The sequence below is a fragment of the Aegilops tauschii genome, chromosome 7, assembly GCF_002575655.3.
Source record: "Aegilops tauschii subsp. strangulata cultivar AL8/78 chromosome 7, Aet v6.0, whole genome shotgun sequence".
Taxonomy (NCBI): domain Eukaryota; kingdom Viridiplantae; phylum Streptophyta; class Magnoliopsida; order Poales; family Poaceae; genus Aegilops; species Aegilops tauschii.
Genome location: NC_053041.3, coordinates 197665547 through 197687429, shown reverse-complemented (window position 1 = coordinate 197687429; position 21883 = coordinate 197665547). Strand labels below are relative to the sequence as shown.

The 21883-nt window shown below is 42.1% G+C and overlaps 2 protein-coding genes across 2 annotated transcripts; both read right to left on the bottom strand.

Moving 5' to 3' along the window:
- Nucleotides 1–1797: 1797 nt before the first annotated feature.
- On the bottom strand, nt 1798–4785 carry LOC109743269 (uncharacterized). The gene is made up of 5 exons (XM_073503944.1): nt 4779–4785; nt 4072–4196; nt 3557–3774; nt 3415–3484; nt 1798–2880 (listed from the first exon to the last, which is right to left on the bottom strand). Exons 1-5 carry the CDS (start codon nt 4783–4785, stop codon nt 1798–1800), a joined length of 1503 nt encoding a protein of 500 aa, XP_073360045.1.
- A 1323-nt stretch (nt 4786–6108) lies between these two features.
- Nucleotides 6109–7394, bottom strand: LOC109743272 (uncharacterized). The gene is made up of 2 exons (XM_020302353.4): nt 7114–7394; nt 6109–6970 (listed from the first exon to the last, which is right to left on the bottom strand). The coding sequence occupies exons 1-2, from the start codon at nt 7250–7252 to the stop codon at nt 6321–6323; spliced, it is 789 nt and encodes a 262-aa protein (XP_020157942.1). The 5' UTR covers nt 7253–7394; the 3' UTR covers nt 6109–6320.
- Nucleotides 7395–21883: the final 14489 nt, after the last annotated feature.

The following is a 21883-nucleotide window of genomic DNA, read 5'->3' as shown; positions in this document are numbered from 1 at the left end:
TCTCGGAAAGGAAAAACATGTTATATTGCTTACAGGAGAGGCAAATATTTGTTTCTCATGAGGGCATATGTATTCTTTTGTGAGAGGCACAATAGTTGAACTTGCATAGGAAAATGTTCCTGATGTATAAAAAATGTACAATGTATGTATACAAATTGTAGAATATATGTGAGAAAGTATAATTGAGAAAAATGTTAATACTATACTTAAAAAATGTTAAAGGTATATAAATAAATGATTCCGATATATATATATACACACACACATACATACATACATACATACATATATAATTTTACAATCTGTATGGAAAAAGTGGACATCAAAACATATATCTGAAAAAATAATAATTATATATTAAAAAATTAAAGATGTATAATTTTTTTATTAAGTACAGGAAAAATGTACAATCCATATATATAAAGTATACAATAAAATGTATACCTAAAAATATGTTATTACGTATTTCAAAAATGTTAAATGAGTAGAAAAAATATTTCTACTGTTTTAAAAATGTATAATCTATATGACAAAAGTAGTCCTAAGAACATATATATTTATAAAAATGTTAATCATGTATTTTAAAAATGATAAACATGTATAGAAAAATGTTTCATGATGTTCACGAAATTGTACAATGTGTAAGAAGAAAGGTAAAAAGCCAAGAAAACTAGTAAGAAACAAAGAAAACAGAAGAATATATTAAAAGGAAAACAGAAAAAACCGATCCAAACAATGGAACATAGTGAAAAATGTAAAAACCCGAAGAAAACCAAGAAGCAAATAAAACAAAAGGAAAAAGATACAGAAGAATGCAACGCAAAATAATGAAACAATGTGAAAACCAGTAAAAACAAAAAAGAAACAAAAGAAAACTGAAGAAAACCAAAGGAAAAAAGAAAGAAAAAGAAAAACCCTAAAAACGAAGCAAAACAGTGAACACAGTGAAAGAATGGTGCTACAACTTGTTGAAATATATTGTCCACCTCCCTCCATAAGTTTGGACTTTTGGATGAGTTGGTTGGGGCATGAATTCAATATGGTATCAGAGCCAAGAGGTCTTGAGTTCAAGACCCTGCCAACGCAGTATTAAAAAAAGATTCTGCGGCCTACATCAATCCCACGTCTAAGGACTAAATAAGACTAGACATACGGGGGAGTGTTGAAATATATTGCCCACCACCCTCCATTAGTTCGAACTTTAAAATGAGTTGACTGGAGTATGAATTCAATACAACACTAAGCGGGCCTGGCACTGTAGCGACCGGAAAGTGCTTCAAGCGAGAGAAGCATATATCTCGCTTGTGATATAGCTCTCATGCATGCTATAGTTCCCTGTTTATAATTCTAGCTTGGTACTCTGTTTTCCTAAAAAAAATACTTGGTGCTCTGTTGATGACCATTTATGTGCTGGTTGATCTGGTTTAGTTGGCACTTTGGCCAGGGGATTGTGTCCTTTTGGTTGTGATATGTTCCTTTCTTTCAGTTTGTTTTCTGAACTTTTTTTAGGGAAGAAATAGTTAGTTGTTTTCTGAAACTGGTGTTCTATTATGACAAGTAATGGAATCCGGTTTCCCTTTGGAAAACATACGAAAACAAGGCTGGAGTGGGGACAGGGCCGGTCCTGAGATTTCGGGGGCCCGGGGCGAACTTAAAATTGGGGGCCCTAATATACGAGCCATTGTAATATACGTGTGCATATATATAGTTGTCTAAAAACACACACACACACACACATATAATCAGTAACACTTAAATCCAAAATATGTATGCGTATAAAAAAATATACATAATACCTTAAAAATGTCTTCTAACATTCCTCGATGCAAAGTCGCTTATGATAGGGTCGATGTCAATCTCATCCAATAATTTCTTCTCGATGCATAATGTAGCCAAACCATTTAACCTTTCTTGAGTCATTGTTGACCTCAAATAATTCTTCAACAATTTCAGCTTTGAAAAGCTTCTCTCGGCCGATGCGACCGTCACAGGCACAGTAAATAAGATGCGATAAGCAATGGAGATATTCGGATAACAATCAACTTCTCTAACATGCCCAAAAATCTCCATGGCAGACATTACGCCATTTGGCAAAGTGAATCTCATAATCTTCAATTCAGAAATAAGATCATATACCTCTACATCAGATGAACCATCAAGAGAGAATGTTTCTGCAAATTTTGTGCAACACTCTTCAAGTTCATTATCACTTAATGACTTCAGGGTGCCCGAGCTCAATAAAAATCCAAAGATATCTTTGAACACCATTAGTTCTTTAAATCTATCCTTCAAAGAAGTGACCGCCATATCAACCAAAACAAAAAAATATTTAACACGAAAAGCCTTCTCAGCTTCTAGAATTTCTTCTTGACAATCACTTTCACCAAACTGTCTCTTCCTCTTAGCATGACGTTTCATTGGAAACACGGGATCAATTCCCATTTCAGTCGCAATACCTTTGGCGATGGTCAAACTTGAAGAAAACCCATCATCTCTGTACTTCTCAAAATATTCTGTTATACCTTTTATTTGCTTCAAAGCAGAGTCAATACACATGGTTGACGATTGCAGCATCTTGCTAACTTTATTTACAGCAAACAGAATATCATGCCAGATAATCATACCAACTAGAAACTCAAAGCGACCAAGTGCATCAAATAAATTTTTTGCGTCGCTTTTATCCTTAGGTTCAGTGTCAGAAGCATCACGTAACTCAGACAAAGCTGACCTTAACTCAATGGCTTGATATCTTATTGCTGTAACACTTTTGATTCGACTCTCCCAGCGAGTGTTAGACAATGATTTCACAGTCAAACTAGGAACATGTTTAAGCAAAACATTCCACCTTTTCGTAGAACCAGCAAATAATATATATATGCGCTGAACAATTCCAAAAAATGAAACAGCTTTCTCACATGTTTTTGCCATATCACAGAGAGTGAGATTAAGACTATGACAAGCACATGGCATATATAATGCTCTTGGATTCACATCAAGTAACCTAGATTGTACCCCTCGGTATTTTCCTTTCATGTTAGAACCATTGTCATATCCTTGACCCCTTATATCATTAATATTTAAGCCAAAAGTCTCCATAGATTCAAGCAGTACTTTAAAAATCCCTAAGCCAGAAGTGTCATCCACCTTCAAGAACCCCAGAAAGAACTCCTCAATTTTTATTCTCCCATCCGACAAATTAACACAACGAACTAAAAAAGTCATTTGTTCTTGATGACTGACATCAGGGGTACAATCTAGGATAACAGAGAAATACTTGGCCTCTTTAACAACCTTTATGATAGAACATGTGATGTCAGCAGCCAAAAGAGATATCAACTCGTTCTGAATTTTATGACTGAGATAATGGTAATGAATTTCTTTGTTCTGGATACGTCTAAGGTGGTCTTGCATTACCAAATCAAATTCTGCAATCATCTCAACACAAGCTAAGAAATTACCATTATCATCCTTGTAAAGTTGCTCACTGTTTCCGCGAAAAGCCAAGTTGCGTTTACCAAGATATTTCACAATGGCTATTATTCTTAACAAAACTTGCCTGACACGTTCTTTCTCCTTTGTTATTTGATGCTGCAAGTCCTTGTCAATAGTTTCCTCTTTCCGTAGTCTAATCCTTAATTCATTCCACTTGTTCATGTTATTAATATGATCAACACTATTTTCATGTTCTTTAAGCTTCTCACTAATGTGCCTCCAATGATCTAATCCATCATGTGCTAAGGAACTCTGACTCCTGCTACTGCTAGACTTGAAGATCTTACAACAAAAGCAAAAAACTTTGTCAACACCTTCTGAATAAACTAGCCATTTTCTATCATGTTTCTCTCCATTGCTTAATTTCCTATGATAGTGAGCATAGGAAAAATGTCTTCCTGCATCATCTACACGGTATTCCATTTTATTCTCTTCCTCTCTCATTGGCCCTTTCTCAACTAATACATCTCTTGCTTTATTGTCAAGATTATCCCAATTTCTTGGATCATAAATATCAGGAGTATAGACTTGTTCATCAACACTAGGAGACTGTTCTTGTGCATCCGATGAATTACCTACATTCTCGGAGCCACTTACATTGCTGTCGTCGATGTTGGTTTCGACATTTTCTTCTTGCTGATCGGATTCTGAATTCACATTAGTTTGTTGCTCTTCCTCTATGGCAACTATCGCCAACTCATCACCTGGGTTTATCGAAGTAGTGGAAGTACTCTTGTAATATAAGTGCAGATGCCCACGCTGTGATTGTACCAATGTATCTACGGCCTTCTTCTTTTTCCTTTTTTTACTACCCGATGCATATGTCCTGTTTCTCGGAGGCATGCTAACACACAATCCTGAAAAAGTAATTTTTGCATCAATTATTGAACAGTACCACATACGCATCAAGGAAACGCCCAAACGCAAATATAATATACCTGGTTCTGCGTCAGTCCGTGTGCTATTTACAACGCCTAGACTCGGAGAGCAATGAGCAATTGACCAAGCGTGAGGGCCCCCTGAATTGAAATCAGCTGTGAACTGGATTAGGAAGGAGATTAGGAGAAGAGAATTAGAAATTAGCAAGAGCCAGATGGGAGTGGGCAGACCTGCAGTACGGCGTGTCGCGGTGTCGCCGTGTCGGCGACGGCGGGCGGCGGCCTAGGCCCTAGGGCTGAGAGCCTGCATGATGAGACGGGTCGAACTGTCGAGTATCCTGCCGCATATTGTTGTCTTTTTTTTCACGTGGAGGACGAAGGAAAGCAATCGCTAATCAAGCCGCTAACCGCGCATGTCGCTAATCCTGCCGCTGCTGCTCGTATCTCTTGCGATTCTGTGCGTGTGCGTGAAAGGCTTTGACTATTTTGTTTGACATGGTCCTACAGCCTGCTATACGTATATACCTAGTACATACCTGGGTGGGGGCCCCTACCTTGTGGGGGCCCGGGGCGGCCGCCCCCCCTGCCCCCCCCCCCCCCCCCCCCCCGGGCCGGCCCTGAGTGGGGAGCCCACCGGTTCAAACATGTTTTTAGTTAAGTTTCATTCCAAGCTAGCTCACTGTTCTATCAACTTTATTTTTTTGTACGTTTTTCATATCATACTTTGGTCTCTGTATGTTCATGTAGGCTGGTTGTAGTGGCTATCTGGCTGATTGTAATTTTAATCACATATATTTCATCATGGTGCTATCCATATGAAAGAAAAAATTAGCTCGTCCTCTAGTGCATGTGATCACATTTTGGCTCACATGATGGTAAAGGAAAATTGAATGTCTCGTGCAATCGGCCCATGCCTGGCTGCCTACGACCAACGCTTGATCTCTAGTGCCATTTGACTGGAGATGTCACATCACCGGCCCCACGAGGCCATGTTGAGAGGCGAGTGGTCGACAGAAGAATCCTGATGGCACAGTGTCAAAGAAGACATATCTCCAATTCTCCTTTTTGATACATTGTTCGCGATTTAGTATTATCTAAGAATATTAGAATTATTTTAAAGGGCCCCATGTTCTCTTTTCGCCCCGCCCCCCTGAAATCTTAGACTGGTCCTGGTTTGTACTCAAAAGCACTTCACGATTATGATTTTGTAATCATTGGCTAAATATCGTATGAGAAATTTAGTGTGAAAACAAGATCGATCGTTTTTTTACCCGTGGTGTTAAACATCAACACTGATAGGTCGGTGGTGACCCGTTAGTGATGACCCTCACCACTACTGATGGATGGCTACTGGTCTGTTGAGCATTAGTGTCAACTTGATTTCCCATATTGTGAATTTAGATAGTAAAACTACGTCTTCTTTTTGGAGTGGTTAATGTAAAGATGCCCTTTTTAGTTAGTCTTCTTTTTGGAGTTGTTAATGTAAAGAAGTTTTTTTTTCAAGAGTGCTCCAATGACATATCATATTTTTATAGAATACAGAAAACATAATTACAAGGAATGTTACCCGAATGCGCTCAAACGGGTAGACACGAAACACCACTCCAACATCTATCAAACACATTTGTTCCATAATATAAGAATATTTTTCACACTACACGTTCTTATATTATGAGACGGAGGGAGTTACTTCTGCCGACTTCTCTGAAAATGCAACGCGTGCATGGGACAGGGAGAATATAAGCCGAAACATAGAACAAATCCATTTCACCAGCCATAGAGCACCACTAAACTGTATGGTGTCCATCACAAAACTAAAACACACTACTGCCATTAGCCTCTCCTACTGTTCTACACAATACTACAAGCATCATATTCGCATAATTACTACTGTACGAAAAAATATTCAGAAAAAACAAATTATTCCCTGACCACTGGCCGGCCGGTGGTTCAGACTATGGTGCAAGCGTTGGGATTCTCCTCGCTGAAGATGGCCGTGAGCCGGTTGGCGTCCGTGGCCATGCTGTAGATGCCCTCGCGCACCGGCGTGGGGTAGTACCACCGGTACTCGCCGGAGAAGTACTCGTGCCGCCTCGGTGTGCCCCCGGCGCCCAGCATCTCCCACCGCGTCAGCGGCGACGGCGCGTACCTGCCGTATCCGTACCCGTGCCCGTGCCCCTGCCCCTGCGGCGCTGGGGCGTAGGCGTGGGAGGCGGCCGCGTGGTGCTGGTGCTGGTCGCCGTACACCGCGTCACCGCTTGTCCCTGCCGCCGGCGGTGCATGCTGATGCTGGTACGCGTCGGCAGCGTTCGGCGGTGGCCCCGGCCCCGGCCCCGGCGTGTTGAACCGGACGTGCTTGGACTTGGACTTGGACTTCTTGCGCTTGCGTGGCTTGCCGTCTGCTCGAGGCGGCGCGCCGGCGGCGGGGCCGTACGGGCCGTGGACTGGCGGTTGCTGCGCCGGCATCGCGTGGGAGCTGGGAAGGTTGCTGGTGGTGGTGTAGGTGACCGTGCGTGCGTCTGGCCGCACGTAGTGTGTTTGAGCGTGAGGGTGCGCCATGGCGTAGTCCAGATGCTCGTGCCTCGTCCGTCCTCTCCGCCCTGTGAGACGTTGCACCGAAATTGAGATAGTCGTGGTACATGATTCAGAAGTGAGACTACAGAAAAAGCTCACAAGGAGAGACGGATAGAAAGCTCATGCATGCATGATTTGGACTTTCAGTATGAGTATATATATAACGTACCGTTGCATTTCTTGATGACTTTAGATATCATCCTGCCCAAGGGAGAGCAACCCATTTGCCTATCAGGAGCTGCGTAAGCGTAATCCATCTCTCTCGCTCTCCCATCTGCGTATATATGTGTCCGCACATGTGAACTCATCGACTTTCAGCTCCCACACTTCTTACCGCACGTCTCTCTCTCTCTCTCTCTCTCTCTCTCTGTGTGTGTGTGTGTGTGTGTCTCACTCTCTCTTCCAGTCTCCAGAGTATGTAACACATGGATTAGGAGGAATGATCTTTTGATCAAGAATAGTACTCTTTTGGTTCGGTTGGTGAAGGAAATTGAGCTAAAGCGAGCTAGGTAGCTATGGAGAATCGAATGACAAAATGGGCTCACCAACCTAATGCACGATGCCATATACTCCCTCCGTTCCAAATTAGTACAAAGTTGAGTCATCTATTTTAGAACGGAGGGAGTATCTACCATGGATTGCACTGCATGTTGAATGTCTAACGGAAGGAGTTCAGCATCTGTGCCAGAAAATGTAGGTAAAAGCGCATAAATTAATGGTCCCTTGTTTTATCCTGTGAGTGGTGTCAGAATATACACAGAGCATGCAGACGACGAAGCGGAGTGAGTGGTGTCAGAATATATGCTTCGGGAGAAATATCAATTCATCGGAGAAAAGCGACTTTGCTCGGATGCTTGTTCCTAGCTGGTCCAAATCAGGGAGATATAAAGCGGTTTTTTTTTTAAAGCACAAACCATAGAACAATTGGTCTATGGTATTTTCATTAATTTAATTATTAAAGAAGTAATATGTACAGACAAAACAAACAAAAAGAATAAGAAAATAAGAAGGCTATCCGGTTCCAGGTCGGTATCATCATGAGTGGAAAATTCTGGTGGAAAGCTATCCTCAATCAGGAAGACATCCCATGAGTCAACATTATATGGGAGACTTATTATCAACATGCATTACCTAGCAACAGAGAGATTGGATCATTCTGGTGGAAAGCTATCCTCAAACTACTACCTTGTTATAAACACCAGGCCACATGCATAGCAGGCAGAGGGAACACCATTTCTTTCTTGGAGGATGTATGGCATGAACAACCATTGAAACTTGCTTGGCCAGAACTATACTCATTCACCAACAACCAGGACATCTCTTTGGAGAATGCCCACATGACAGAGGATCTTGCTCAGTTATTTTATAGACCCCTCTCACAGCAAGCATTCCAGCACTTTACTCAACTCAATTTGTTACTTGCTGATGAGAACCACTATTCATCTATGAAAATGTACAAGTACCTGATGGGACAGAGCATTGCTCATTTCATCTTCAAACTTATTTGTAAAAGCCCAGTCAGGCTCAAACATAAAATCTTCTTCTGGTTGCTTCTGTATGACAGAATCAACACAAGAAATCTTCTCCACAGGAAAACCATGTACTTGGAAAGTTACAATTGTGCTATGTGTTTAGACCACACCAAAGAAACACTCTTCCATCTACTCTGGGATTGCCCATTTGCACTTTCATCCTGGGATACTATTTTGCCACAGAAGCTAAGAGGAATTTCCAGCTTTGATGAGCCCAGTATATCATTAAACTTGTTACCAGGAGAGATTGGTATGACTATTCTCATTGCGGGTTGCTGGGGCATTTGGTTTGTTCGTAATAACAAGATTTTTAGAAGTGTTTTCCCTCATCTACACGGTTGGACCTACCACCTCAAAGAATGTCTTAAAGCTACTATGATTAGAGCCAAGCTAGTACTGTTGAGAAGATCAAGAACTGGACTGAGCTTTATCTCTAATTTGCTATAATGTTGTTGTTTCCTAGAACAAGTGTTGGATGAGGACTCTATCCTCCATTTACTTTACTTTTTGTACATATTTAACTATTGAAATACAGTAGAAAAATTGTTCTACGGTCATGAGAATCAAAAAAATGAGTGGAAAAAATTAGCAATCGGGTATCATCCATCAAGATGAGAACTAATCCAATCCTTGAGTGTTGTCACACACTTTTGCTTGGTCATATGTACTAGAAGGGAAAGGTCCTTCTTGAGCATGTATTTCCATGAGTTTTTGCATGTCACTTCTCTCCTGAACACCTTACCATTTCTTTGATTCCAAATACTCCAACGTCCAAGGATGAGGATGTCCGTCGCAATAGCTTTAGCCAAATTTTGATGAGCTAGCAGAACATCATCATTGATGGAAGTTCATGTCTTTCTAGAGGGGATGATGGTGGCCTAGCAATCCTGAGCAAATGTGCAATACCAAAAGAGATGTAGTGAAGTCTCTTTGGCTCCATCGTGGCAGAAAACACAGTCATATCAATCTAAGTGCATAGATTTCATGTTGATAAGATTCCTGTGATGACTCTATCATGAAGCAACAGCCATAAAAATATTTTGTGTCTAATTCTGCTAGCACTTCTTCATAACCATTTGAAAACTATATGGCATACATTGATATTGACGAGTATTTGTTGCTTACAGCTTGAAAAATCCACTTATCTTGAGCTTGTTTGTTTGTTTGATGATCAATCAAGAGTTGGAGATCAGTCAGTTGAGCAAATGCTCGAGCTGAGATGGGGTATGGAAAAATTCAGAGATGTCCAAAGAATTAACCATATAATTCAGGCATTGATTTCCATTCTTAGCAAAGGAGTGTAACTCAAGGAATTTTGTCCATAGAGGCTTGTCCGCCCAAGTATCATGCGAGAGCTTAATTATGAAACCAGAGCCAACCTTCCAAGAGATATTGCTTTTAAAAGCTAGACGGAGATTAAGATGAAGGAAATATGCCCTAGAGGCAATAATAAAGTTGTTATTTATATTTCCTTATATCATGATAAATGTTTATTATTCATGCTAGAATTGCATTAACCGGAAACTTGATACATGTGTGAATACATAGACAAAACAAAGTGTCCCCCCGGGGGCTTAATGGGCCTACATGGGCTTTAGTGGAAGAGAGAGGAGGCGGCCAAGAGGTGGGCCATGCCCCCCCAAGCCCAATCCGAATTGGGAAGGGGGCCGGCCCCCTTTCCTTCTTCTCCTCTTCCCCTTCCTTCCCCTCCTATTAGGACTAGGAAAAGGGGGAACCTACTCCTAGTAGGAGTAGGATTCCCCCCTTGGGGGCGCACCATGAGGCCGGTCGGCCCCCTCCTCCCCTCCTTTATATATGGGGAGGGGGGCACCCCATAGACACACAAGTTGATTGTTTAACCGTGTGCGGTGCCCCCCTTCACAGATTTCCACCTCGGTCATATCGTTGTAGTGCTTAGGCGAAGCCCTGCGTCGGTAACTTCATCATCACCGTCATCACGTCATCGTGCTGACGAAACTCTCCCTCGGCCTCAGCTGGATCAAGAGTTCGAGGGACGTCACCGAGCTGAACGTGTGCAGATCGCGGAGGTGCCGTGCGTTCGGTACTTGATCGGTTGGATCGCGAAGACGTTCGACTACATCAACCGCGTTACTTAATGCTTCCGCTTTCGGTCTACAAGGGTATGTAGACACACTCTCCCGCTCGTTGCTATGCATCACATAGATAGATCTTGCGTGATCATAGGTAATTTTTTTGAAATACTGCGTTCCCCAACAGTGGCATCCGAGCCAGGTCTATGTGTAGATGTTATATGCACGAGTAGAACACAAAGAGTTGTGGGCGATAATAGTCATACTGCTTACCAGCATGTCATACTTTGATTCAGCGGTATTGTTGGATGAAGCGGCCCAGACCGACATTACATGACCGCGTTCATGAGACTGGTTCTACCGTCGTGCTTCGCACACAGGTGGCTAGTGGGTGTCTGTTTCTCCAACTTTAGTTGAATCGAGTGTGACTACGCCCGGTCCTTGTTGAAGGTTAAAACAACAAACTTGACGAAAGATTGTTGTGGTTTTGATGCGTAGGTAAGAACGGTTCTTGCTAAGCCCGTAGCAGCCACGTAAAACTTGTAACAACAAAGTAGAGGACGTCTAACTTGTTTTTGCATGGCTTGCTGTGATGTGATATGGTCAAGACGTGATGATATATAATTTGTTATATGAGATGATCATGTTTAGTAACAGTTATCGGCAACTGACAGGAGCCATATGGTTGTCGCTTTATTGTATGAAATGCAATCGCCATGTAATTGCTTTAGTTTATCACTATGCAGTAGTGATAGTCGTAGAAGCAATAGTTAGCGAGACGACAACGATGCTTCGATGGAGATCAAGGTGTCAATCCAGTGACAATGGTGATCATGACGGTGCTTTGGAGATGGAGATCAAAGGCATAAGATGATGATGGCCATATCATATCACTTATATTGATTGCATGTGATGTTTATCCTTTATGCATCTTATTTTTCTTAGTACGGTGGTAGCATTATAAGATGATCTCTCACTAAAATTTCAAGGTACAAGTGTTCTCCCTGAGTATGCACCGTTGCGACAGTTCGTCATGCCGAGACACCACGTGATGATCGGGTGTGATAAGCTCTACGTTCACATACAACGGGTGCAAGCCAGTTTTGCACACGCAAAATACTCGGTTTAAACTTGGCGAGCCTAGCATATGCAGATATGGCCTCGGAACACTGAGACCGAAAGGTCGAGCGTGAATCATATAGTAGATATCATCAACATAGTGATGTTCACCACTGAAAACTACTCCATCTCACGTGATGATCGGACATGGTTTAGTTGATATGGATCACGTGATCACTTAGATGATTAGAGGGATGTCTATCTAAGTGGGAGTTCTTAAGTAATATGATTAATTGAACTTTAAATTTATCATGAACTTAGTCCTGATAGTATTTGCATATCTATGTTGTCGATCAATTGCTCGTGTATAGCTTCCCCGTTTTGTTTATGATATGTTCCTAGAGAAAACTAAGTTGAAAGTTGTATAGTAGCAATGATGCCGACTAGGTCCGTGATCTGAGGATTATCCTCATTGCTGCACAGAAGAATTATGTCCTTAATGCACCGCTAGGTGATAGAATTATTGCAGGAGCATATGCAGACGTTATGAACGTTTGACAAACTCGGTATGATGACTACTTGATAGTTTAGTGCACCATGCTTTACGACTTAGAACCAGGACTTCAAAAATGTTTTGAAATGTCACGGAGCATATGAGATGTTCCAAGAGCTGAAATTGGTATTTCAGACTCATGCTCGAGTCGAGAGGTATGAGACCTCTGACAAGTACTTTGCCTACAAGATGGAGGGGAATAGCTCAACAATTGAACATGTGCTCAGAATGTCTGAGTACTACAATCGCTTGAATCAAGTGGGAGTTAATCTTCCAGATAAGATAGTGATTGACAGAGTTCTCTAGTCTATCACCAAGTTACTGAAACTTCGTGATGAACTATAATATGCAAGGGATGACGAAAACGATTCCTCGAGCTCTTCGCGATGCTGAAATTAGTGAAGGTAGAAATCAAGAAAAGCATCAAGTGTTGATGGTTGACAAGACCACTAGTTTCAAGTAAAAGGGCAAGGCAAAGAAAGGTAACTTCAAGAAGAATGACAAGCAAGTTGCCACTCCCATGAAGAAGCCCAAAGCTAGACCCAAGCCTGAAACTGAGTGCTTCTACTGCAGAGGAAATGGTCACTAGAAGCGGAACTGCCCCAAATACTTGGTGGATAAGAAGGATGGAAAAGTGAACAAAAGTATATATGATATACATGTTATTGACGTGTACTTTACTAGTATTCATAGTAGCCCCTGGGTATTTGATACCGGTTCAGTTGCTATGATTAGTAACTTGAAACATGAGTTACAAAATGAACAGAGACTAGTTGAGGGCAAGGTGACGATGTGTGTTGGAAGTAATTCCAAGGTTGATAGGATCACCATCGCACACTCCCTTTTTTCTTCGGGATTAGTATTGGAACTAAATAAATGTTATTTGGTGTTTGCGTTGAGCATAAATATGATTGGATCATGTTTATAGCGATACGGTTATTCATTTAAGTCAGAGAATAATTGTTGTTCTGTTTAGATGAATAAAACCTTCTATGGTATTATATCTAATGTAAATGGTTTACTGAATCTTGATCACAGTGATACACATAATATTGATGCCAAAAGATATAAGTTCAATGATGATAGTGCAACTTATTTGTGGCACTGCCGTTTAGGTCATATTGGTGTAAAGCGCATGAAGAAACTCCATGCAGATGGACTTTTGGAATCACTTGATTATGAATCATTTGATGCTTGCGAACCATGCCTCATGGGAAAGATGACTAAGACTCCGTTCTCAAGAACAATGGAGCGAGCAACTGACTTATTGGAAATAATACATACCGATGTATGCGGTCCGACGAGTGTTGAGGCTTGCGGCGGTATCATTATTTTCTGACCTTCACAGATGATTTGAGTAGGTATGGGTATATCTACTTGATGAAACACAAGTCTGAAACATTTGAAAAGTTCAAAGAATATCAGAGTGAAGTGGAAAATCATTGTAACAAGAAAATAAAGTTTCTACGATCTGATCGCGGAGGCAAATATTTGAGTTACGAGTTTGGCCTTCATTTAAAACTGTGGAATAGTTTCACAACTCACGGCACCTGGAACACCATAGCGTAATGGAGTGTCCGAACGTCGTAACCGTACTTTATTAGATATGGTGCGATTTATGATGTCTCTTACCGATTTACCACTATCGTTTTGGGGTTATGCATTAGAGACATCTGCATTCACGTTAAATAGGGCACCATCTAAATCCGTTGAGACGACACCATATGAACTGTGGTTTAGCAAGAAACCTAAGATTTCGTTTCTTAAAGTTTGGGGCTGTGATGCTTATGTGAAAAAGTTTCAACCTGATAAGCTCGAACCAAAATCGGAGAAATGCGTCTTCATAGGATACCCAAAGGAAACTGTTGGGTACACCTTCTATCATAGATCCGAAGGCAAGATATTCGTTGCTAAGAATGGATCCTTTCTAGAGAAGGAGTTTCTCTCGAAAGAAGTAGTAGGAGGAAAGTAGAACTTGATGAGGTAACTGTACCTTCTCCCAAATTGGAAAGTAGTTCATCACAGAAATCGGTTCCAGTGATGCCTACACCAATTAGTGAGGAAGTTAATGATGATGATCATGAAATTTCAGATCAAGTTACTACTGAACCTTGTAGGTCAAACAGAATATGTTCCGCACCAGAGTGGCATGGTAATCCTATTCTGGGAGTCATGTTACTAGACCATGATGAACCTACGAACTATGAGGAAGCGATGATGAGCTCCGATTCCGCGAAATGGTTTGAGGCCATGAAATCTGAGATGGGATCCATGTATGAGAACAAAGTATGGACTTTGATTGACTTGCCCAATGATCGGTGAGCCATTAAGAATAAATGGATTTTCAAGAGGAAGACGGATGTTTAGTAGTGTTACTATCTACAAAGCTCGAATTGTCGCAAAAGGTTTTCGACAAGTTCAAGGTGTTGTCTAGGATGAGATTTTCTCACTCGTATCGATGCTTAGAGTTTGTCCGAATCATGTTAGCAATTGCCGCATTTTATGAAATTTGGCAAATGGATGTCAAAACTGCATTCCTTAATGGATATCTCAAAGAAGAGTTGTATATGATGCAACCAGAAGGTTTTGTCGATCCTAAAGGTGCTAACAAAGTGTGCAAGCTCCAGCGATCCATTTATGGACTGGTGCAAGCCTCTCGGAGTTGGAATATACGCTTTGATAGTGTGATCAAAGCATATGGTTTTATACAGACTTGTAATGAAGCATGTATTTACAAGAAAGTGAGTGGGAGCACTACAGCCTTTCTGATAAGTATATGTGAATGACATATTGTTGATCGGAAATGATGTAGAATTTTCTGGAAAACATAAAGGAGTGTTTGAAAGGAGTTTTTCAAAGAAAGACCTTGGTGAAGCTGCTTACATATTGAGCATCAAGATCTATAGAGATAGATCAAGATGCTTGATAGGATTTTTCAATGAATACATACCTTGATAAGATTTTGAAGTAGTTCAAAATGGAATAGTTAAAGAAGGAGTTCTTGTCTGTGTTGCAAGGTGTGAAGTTGAGTAAGACTCAAAGCTCGACCATGGAAGAAGATACAAAGAGAATGAAAGTCATTCCCTATGCCTCAGCCATAGATTCTATAAAGTATGCCATGCTGTGTACCAGACCTATTGCCCTGAGTTTGGCAAGGGAGTACAATAGTGATCTAGGAGTAGATCACTGGACATTGGTCAAAAATTATCCTTAGAGGGCTAAGGAAATATTTCTCGGTTATGGAGGTGATAAAGAGTTCGTCGTAAAGAGTTACATCGATGCAAGCTTTTACACCGATCCGGATGACTCTGAGTCTCAATCTGGATACATATTGAATGTGGGAGCAATTAGCTAGAGTAGCTCCATGCATAGCATTGTAGACATAGAAAATTTACAAAATACATATGGCTCTGAAAGTGACAGACCCATTGACTAAGCTTCTCTCACAAGCAAAACATGATCACACCTTAGTACTCTTTGGGTGTTAATCACATAGCGATGTGAACTAGATTATTGACTCTAGTAAAACCCTTTGGTATTAGTTACATGGCAATTTGAACTAATCACATGGCGATGTGAACTATTGGTGTTAAATCACATGGCGATGTGAACTAGATTATTGACTCTAGTGCAAGTGGGAGACTGAAGGAAATATGCCCTAGAGGTAATAATAAAGTTGTTATTTATATTTCCTTATATCATGATAAATGTTTATTATTCATGCTAGAATTGCATTAACCGGAAACTTGATACATGTGTGAATACATAGACAAAACAAAGTGTCCCTAGTATGCCTCTACTAGACTAGCTCGTTAATCAAAGATGGTTAAGTTTCCTGACCATAGACATGTGTTGTCATTTGATGAATGGGATCACATCATTAGGAGAATGATGTGATGGACAAGACCCATCCGTTAGCTTAGCATAATGATCGTATAGTTTTATTGCTATTGCTTTCTTCATGACTTATACATGTTCCTCTGACTATGAGATTATGCAACTCCCGAATACCGGAGGAACACCTTGTGTGCTATCAAACATCACGACATAACTGGGTGATTATAAAGATGCTCTACAGGTGTCTCCGAAGGTGTTTGTTGGGTTGGCATAGATCAAGATTAGGATTTGTCACTCCGTGTATCGGAGAGGTATCTCTGGGCCCTCTCGGTAATGCACATCACTATAAGCCGTGCAAGCAATGTGACTAATGAGTTAGTTATGGGATGATGCACTACGGAATGAGTAAAGAGACTTGCCGGCAATGAGATTGAACTAGGTATGAGGATACCGACGATCGAATCTCGGGCAAGTAGCATATCGATGACAAAGGGAACAACGTATGTTGTTATGCGGTTTGACCGATAAAGTTCATCGTAGAATATGTGGGAGCCAATATGAGCATCCAGGTTCTACTATTGGTTATTGACCGGAGATGAGTCTCGGTCATGTCTACATAGTTCTCGAACCCGTAGGGTCCGCACGCTTAATGTTCGATGATGATCGATATTATGAGTTTATGTGTTTTGATGTACCGAAGGTTGTTCGGAGTCCCGGATGTGATCACGGACACGACGAGGAGTCTCGAAATGGTCGAGACATGAAGATTGATATATTGGAAGGCTATGTTTGGACACCGGAAAGGTTTCAGATGAGTTCGGGCATTTTACGGAGTACCGGGGGGGTTACCGGAACCCCCCGGGGGCTTAATGGGCCTACATGGGCTTTAGTGGAAGAGAGAGGAGGCGACCAAGAGGTGGGGCGCCCCCCCAAGCCCAATCTGAATTGGGAAGGGGGCCGGCCCCCCTTTCCTTCTTCTCCTCTTCCCCTTCCTTCCCCCTCCTATTAGGACTAGGAAAAGGGGGAACCTACTCCTAGTAGGAGTAGGATTCCCCCCCTTGGGGGCGCACCATAAGGCCGGCCGGCCCCCTCCTCCCCTCCTTTATATACGGGGAGGGGGCACCCCTTAGACACACAAGTTGATTATCTAACCGTGTGCGGTGCCCCCCTCCACAGATTTCCACCTCAGTCATATCATTGTAGTGCTTAGGCGAAGCCCTGCGTCGGTAACTTCATCATCACCGTCATCACGCCGTCGTGCTGACGAAACTCTCCCTCGGCCTCAGCTGGATCAAGAGTTCGAGGGACGTCACCGAGCTAAACATGTGCAGATCGCGGAGGTGACGTGCGTTCGGTACTTGATCGGTTGGATCGCGAAGACGTTCGACTACATCAACCGCGTTACTTAACGCTTCCGCTTTCGGTCTACGAGGGTACGTAGACATACTCTCCCGCTCGTTGCTATGCATCACATAGATAGATCAGGTGTGATCGTAGGTAAATTTTTTGAAATACTGCGTTCCCCAACATAAGATGGGCCCTCCACCAGCAGATCCCACCATTCTTTCAGCAGGGAGCTCAGAATATTTTTTTAAAATCATATGCGCCCAAGGAAGATTTTCTTTGTTTAAGAACTTGTAAAGGTTTTTCATGAGCAGTGCTTTGTTATGAACATCAACATTTAAAATCCCAGTACTACCTTGATCTTTTGGATTGCAAACTTTGTCCCATGCAATTAGGGCTGAACATGTGCTTTCCTGGCCATATTTTCTCCAAAAAAATGCATGAGATATTTATTCACTTGCCTAAGATACTAGCAAGCAAAGCAAGTTCACACACGAATAAAATAGGTAGAGGTCATAGGATATCAAAGTGGAGCATCCAGTGAATCTTCTTTCAATTATCTGACATATTGAAGTGAATTCCTTATTCTGTTGGCACTAAGAGGAAGCCCAAGATAAGTGAATGGAAAATTTCTAAGTTTGAACTCTAATAACCCAAGAATTCTATTAAGTTTGTCATCAGGTACATTCATGGGCACCAAAACTGACTTGTTGTAATTAGTAATCAAACCAGTTTGTGTAGAAAAGTGAGCTAACAGATTATTGATTTGATGAAGTTGAGCTTCTACTGCAGGCAGGATCGAAATTTTCATCTGCATACTGTACAACTAGAAAGTCCTTATTGGCTTGAGATAAAAGTGGTTCCTGAATAAGCTGAGACTGGATGGCCCAATTTAGAATGGACTGCAAAAGATCAACCACTAGGGTAGATATGAGAGGGAGGAGAGAATCACCTTGCCTCACTCCTTTATTACATTGAAATTTCTTGCCTGGCACACCATTCAACAACAAAGAAGAGAATCCAAAGCTGCAAATCATAGAAATCCAATTGATCCATCTACTGCCAGAACCATAAGCTTTCAGAATTTGGAAGATTGTTTGTTCAACCAGATCAAAGGCTTTCTCAAAGTCAAGTTTCAGTAACACAATTTTCTGTTTTGGTTGTTTGCACTGATGAATTTACGCAAAAGCCCATGCCACAATTTTGAATAAATCTAATTTGTAAGAATCCATATTGATTTGTGTGTAGCAACTGGAGAATGACTTTCTGGCGTTTGTTAGCTAATAAGTTGGTGATGATCTTGATTGTACAGTTGAGCAAGGATAGTCTAAAATCATTAGGAGTTGAGGGTTGTCTTTTTTAGGGATCAACGTAATAAAAGAACTATTGATTGATTTCAGATCAATGCGTCCATGGTAAAAATCTTCCATAACCTCATAGAAGTCCTTAGGGATAATGTCCCAACAAGCTTTATAGGTCAGTAAAAGGCCAAGGGTCTTCACACCGCACAGTAAAAATCGCCAGTTCCCAACATATCATGCAATATATGCGCGCGAGGATTAAGGGATTGTGTTGATGATATCGCTTAAAATCCGGAGCACGACCTCTTTATTGACAAGACATGCCAATAGAAACGACCTTGGGCAGTGACATACCTAGTACTAACTGTTGACAAGATGACTCGGTTGCACGATAAGTGGTGAAGGTTCGGTTCTCAGCCACAAAGTTGTCAGGGCTCAACCCACTCACCCATCGCTCCTACGTGGCAAGCCTTCACGACTAAGTTAAAGGAGTCTTCGGACCCAGTAAAAATGAAAACTACCTAGAGGAGTGCTTTGTAAAAGAATCTCCCCTTTATTTGATGGAGTAAATCATGGAGGACATTTGTGCCTGGACATGTTCAAAGGGAATACTAATTATCAAAAACATAAAGGAGAGACTTCGGATCAATGGGTCCTCAGATCTGGAAGCCGACATGGAAGATAGAACTTGCCTACGAAGCCGAAGACCAAAACATTGAAGCTATTCCGAAGATAGAAGCCCAAGTCCTTGGCTTGAAGACCAGTTCAAGGGCTACTGACGGTGTCCTAGACTAGGGGGTGTGTGTCGGTGTCAAAACCGGCGGATCTCGGGTAGGGGGTCCCGAACTGTGCGTCTAAGGTCGACGGTAAGAGGATACAGGGGACACGATGTTTACCCAGGTTCAGGCCCTCTCTATGGAGGTAATAACCAACTTCCTGCTTGATTGATCTTGATGAATATGAGTATTACAAGAGTTGATCTACCACGAGATCGTAGTGGCTAAACCCTAGAAGTCTAGCCTATATGACTATGGTAATGAGTATCTCTCTTTTCGGACTAAGTCATCCGGTTTATATAGACACCGGGAGGATCTAGGGTTACATAAGGTCGGTTACAAAGAAAGTAATCAACATATTCAGCCTCCTAGCTTGCCTTCCACGCCAAGGAGAGTCCCATCCGGACACGGGTGCAGTCTTCGGTCTTCGTATCCTTGCAGCCCATCAGTCCGGCTCATGGCTAACAGGCCGGATGATAACCCACAAGTATAGGGGATCAATTGTAGCCTCTTTCGATAAGTAAGAGTGTCGAACCCAATGAGGAGCTAAAGGTAGAACAAATATTCCCTCAAGTTCTATCGACCACCGATACAACTCTACGCACGCTTGACGTTCGCTTTACCTAGAACAAGAATAAAACTAGAAGTACTTTGTAGGTGTTGTTGGATAGGTTTGCAAGAAAATAAAGAGCACGTAAATAAAAGCTAGGGGCTGTTTAGATGAAGACACAACTAAGTTAGTTTTAGTAGAGAGCTTTTTGTCACGAGAAAGTTATTTGTCCCTAGGCAATAGATAACTAGACCGGTAATCATTATTGCAATTTTATTTGAGGGAGAGGCACAAGCTAACATACTTTCTCTACTTGGATCATATGCACTTATCGCTACAAAAAAAATACACTTCCATGATGATACGTGTTTGTCACAGTAGGTCGCGTTTTTTGTCATGCATGTACATCCATGACGATTTTATGACAGAATCAAGATAGTCATACCTGTGCTGTCGTAGAAGTGTTCCATGACATTACCAAAATTATCATCACGGAAGTGTGCACTTCCATGACGATAAATCGCGCGTCACAGAAGTGCTTTCGTCAAGGGTGACCGACACGTGGCATCCACCGTAACGGAACGCCGTTAAGCTATCGGTTCGGGTTTTGGATCCGATAACCCATTAACAGCCCCGACCAATGGGAAATTTCCACGTGTAAAATTCTTATTGGCTGGACGAATCACGTGTCAGCTCGTCAGTGGGTCAGATTGGCGCCTATGATATGTCGACATGTGCCACGACCCACCACTGGCCCATTTAGCTTACAAAGCCGGCCCGTTTGACTTGGTCAAAAGTTAACGGGCTGGCCCATGAAAAGCCTGTTAACGGTCTCTTCGCAAATAGCCCATTTTACGGCCCGTTAACTCACGACCCATTAGGCCCTAAAGGAAATCGGCCCAACAACATCATGTGGGCCGTCGAATATAACACCAGCCCATTTCACTTTCGGCCCATGTATGGCCCACGACGTCTTTCGGCCCATATGAGGCCTTCGTATCTTTCGGCCCTTTACAGGCCCAAGGTGACTCTAGCCCATAATGAACAGTAATTTTCTTTATACCCGTTAACGGCCCGTGATTTACATGGGCCGTTTCCAGCCCGTGTTAGCTTTCGGCCTATTGAGGGCCCATACGTTCTTGGGCTCCTTTTCGGCCCTCGATTACTTCCGGCCCGTTACTGGCCTGTTCCCCTAATGGGCCAAATTCGGCCCATGGCAAGAGTCGGCCCGTTACTGGCCTGTTCCCCTAATGGGCCAAATTCGGCCCATGGCAAGAGTCGGCCTGTTACTGGCCTGTTACCCTAATGGGCCAAATTCGGCCCATGGCAAGAGTCGGCCCGTTTCTGGCCTGTTAACCCGTTGCGCCGTTTCTGGCCCGTCCTATATTCTGGCCTATTAACAACCCGTTATGCCTGTGACAGAATTAAGCCTTTGCTGTCCTACGGCCTGTTAATGGCCTGTTACCGTGCTGGGCCGATACCAATTACGCCCGATTACGGCCCATGTAGACCCATTTATCCGATGGCCCGAGGCCCACCGATTACATGCCCATTTATCGACGGCCCGTCGGAGACCCATGGATCCTATGACCCGTATATGGCCCATGGTAGTTGCGGCCACTAGCAAACCAGGGAAAAAGAAGACTAGGAAATAAATAAGGACGAAACTAACGCTAGGCTATTAAGGCGATTGCACAGATTACATCCACTCGGCATCAAAGATCGCCACCAGTGCAAATATAGGGAACACCCTACACTATACAAAAATGGCTTGCTGTTTTCTTCAGTCGGTGGCTGCACGTTAAGAATAAATTTTGTATCGCACCAAAACAAATTACAACTATATAACAAAAGGAAGGTTGGCATAAAACTTAACCGTCTAGCAGATAAATGCACCACCAGAAATTCAGAAGCTCGGTTCATTTGACCTGACTGT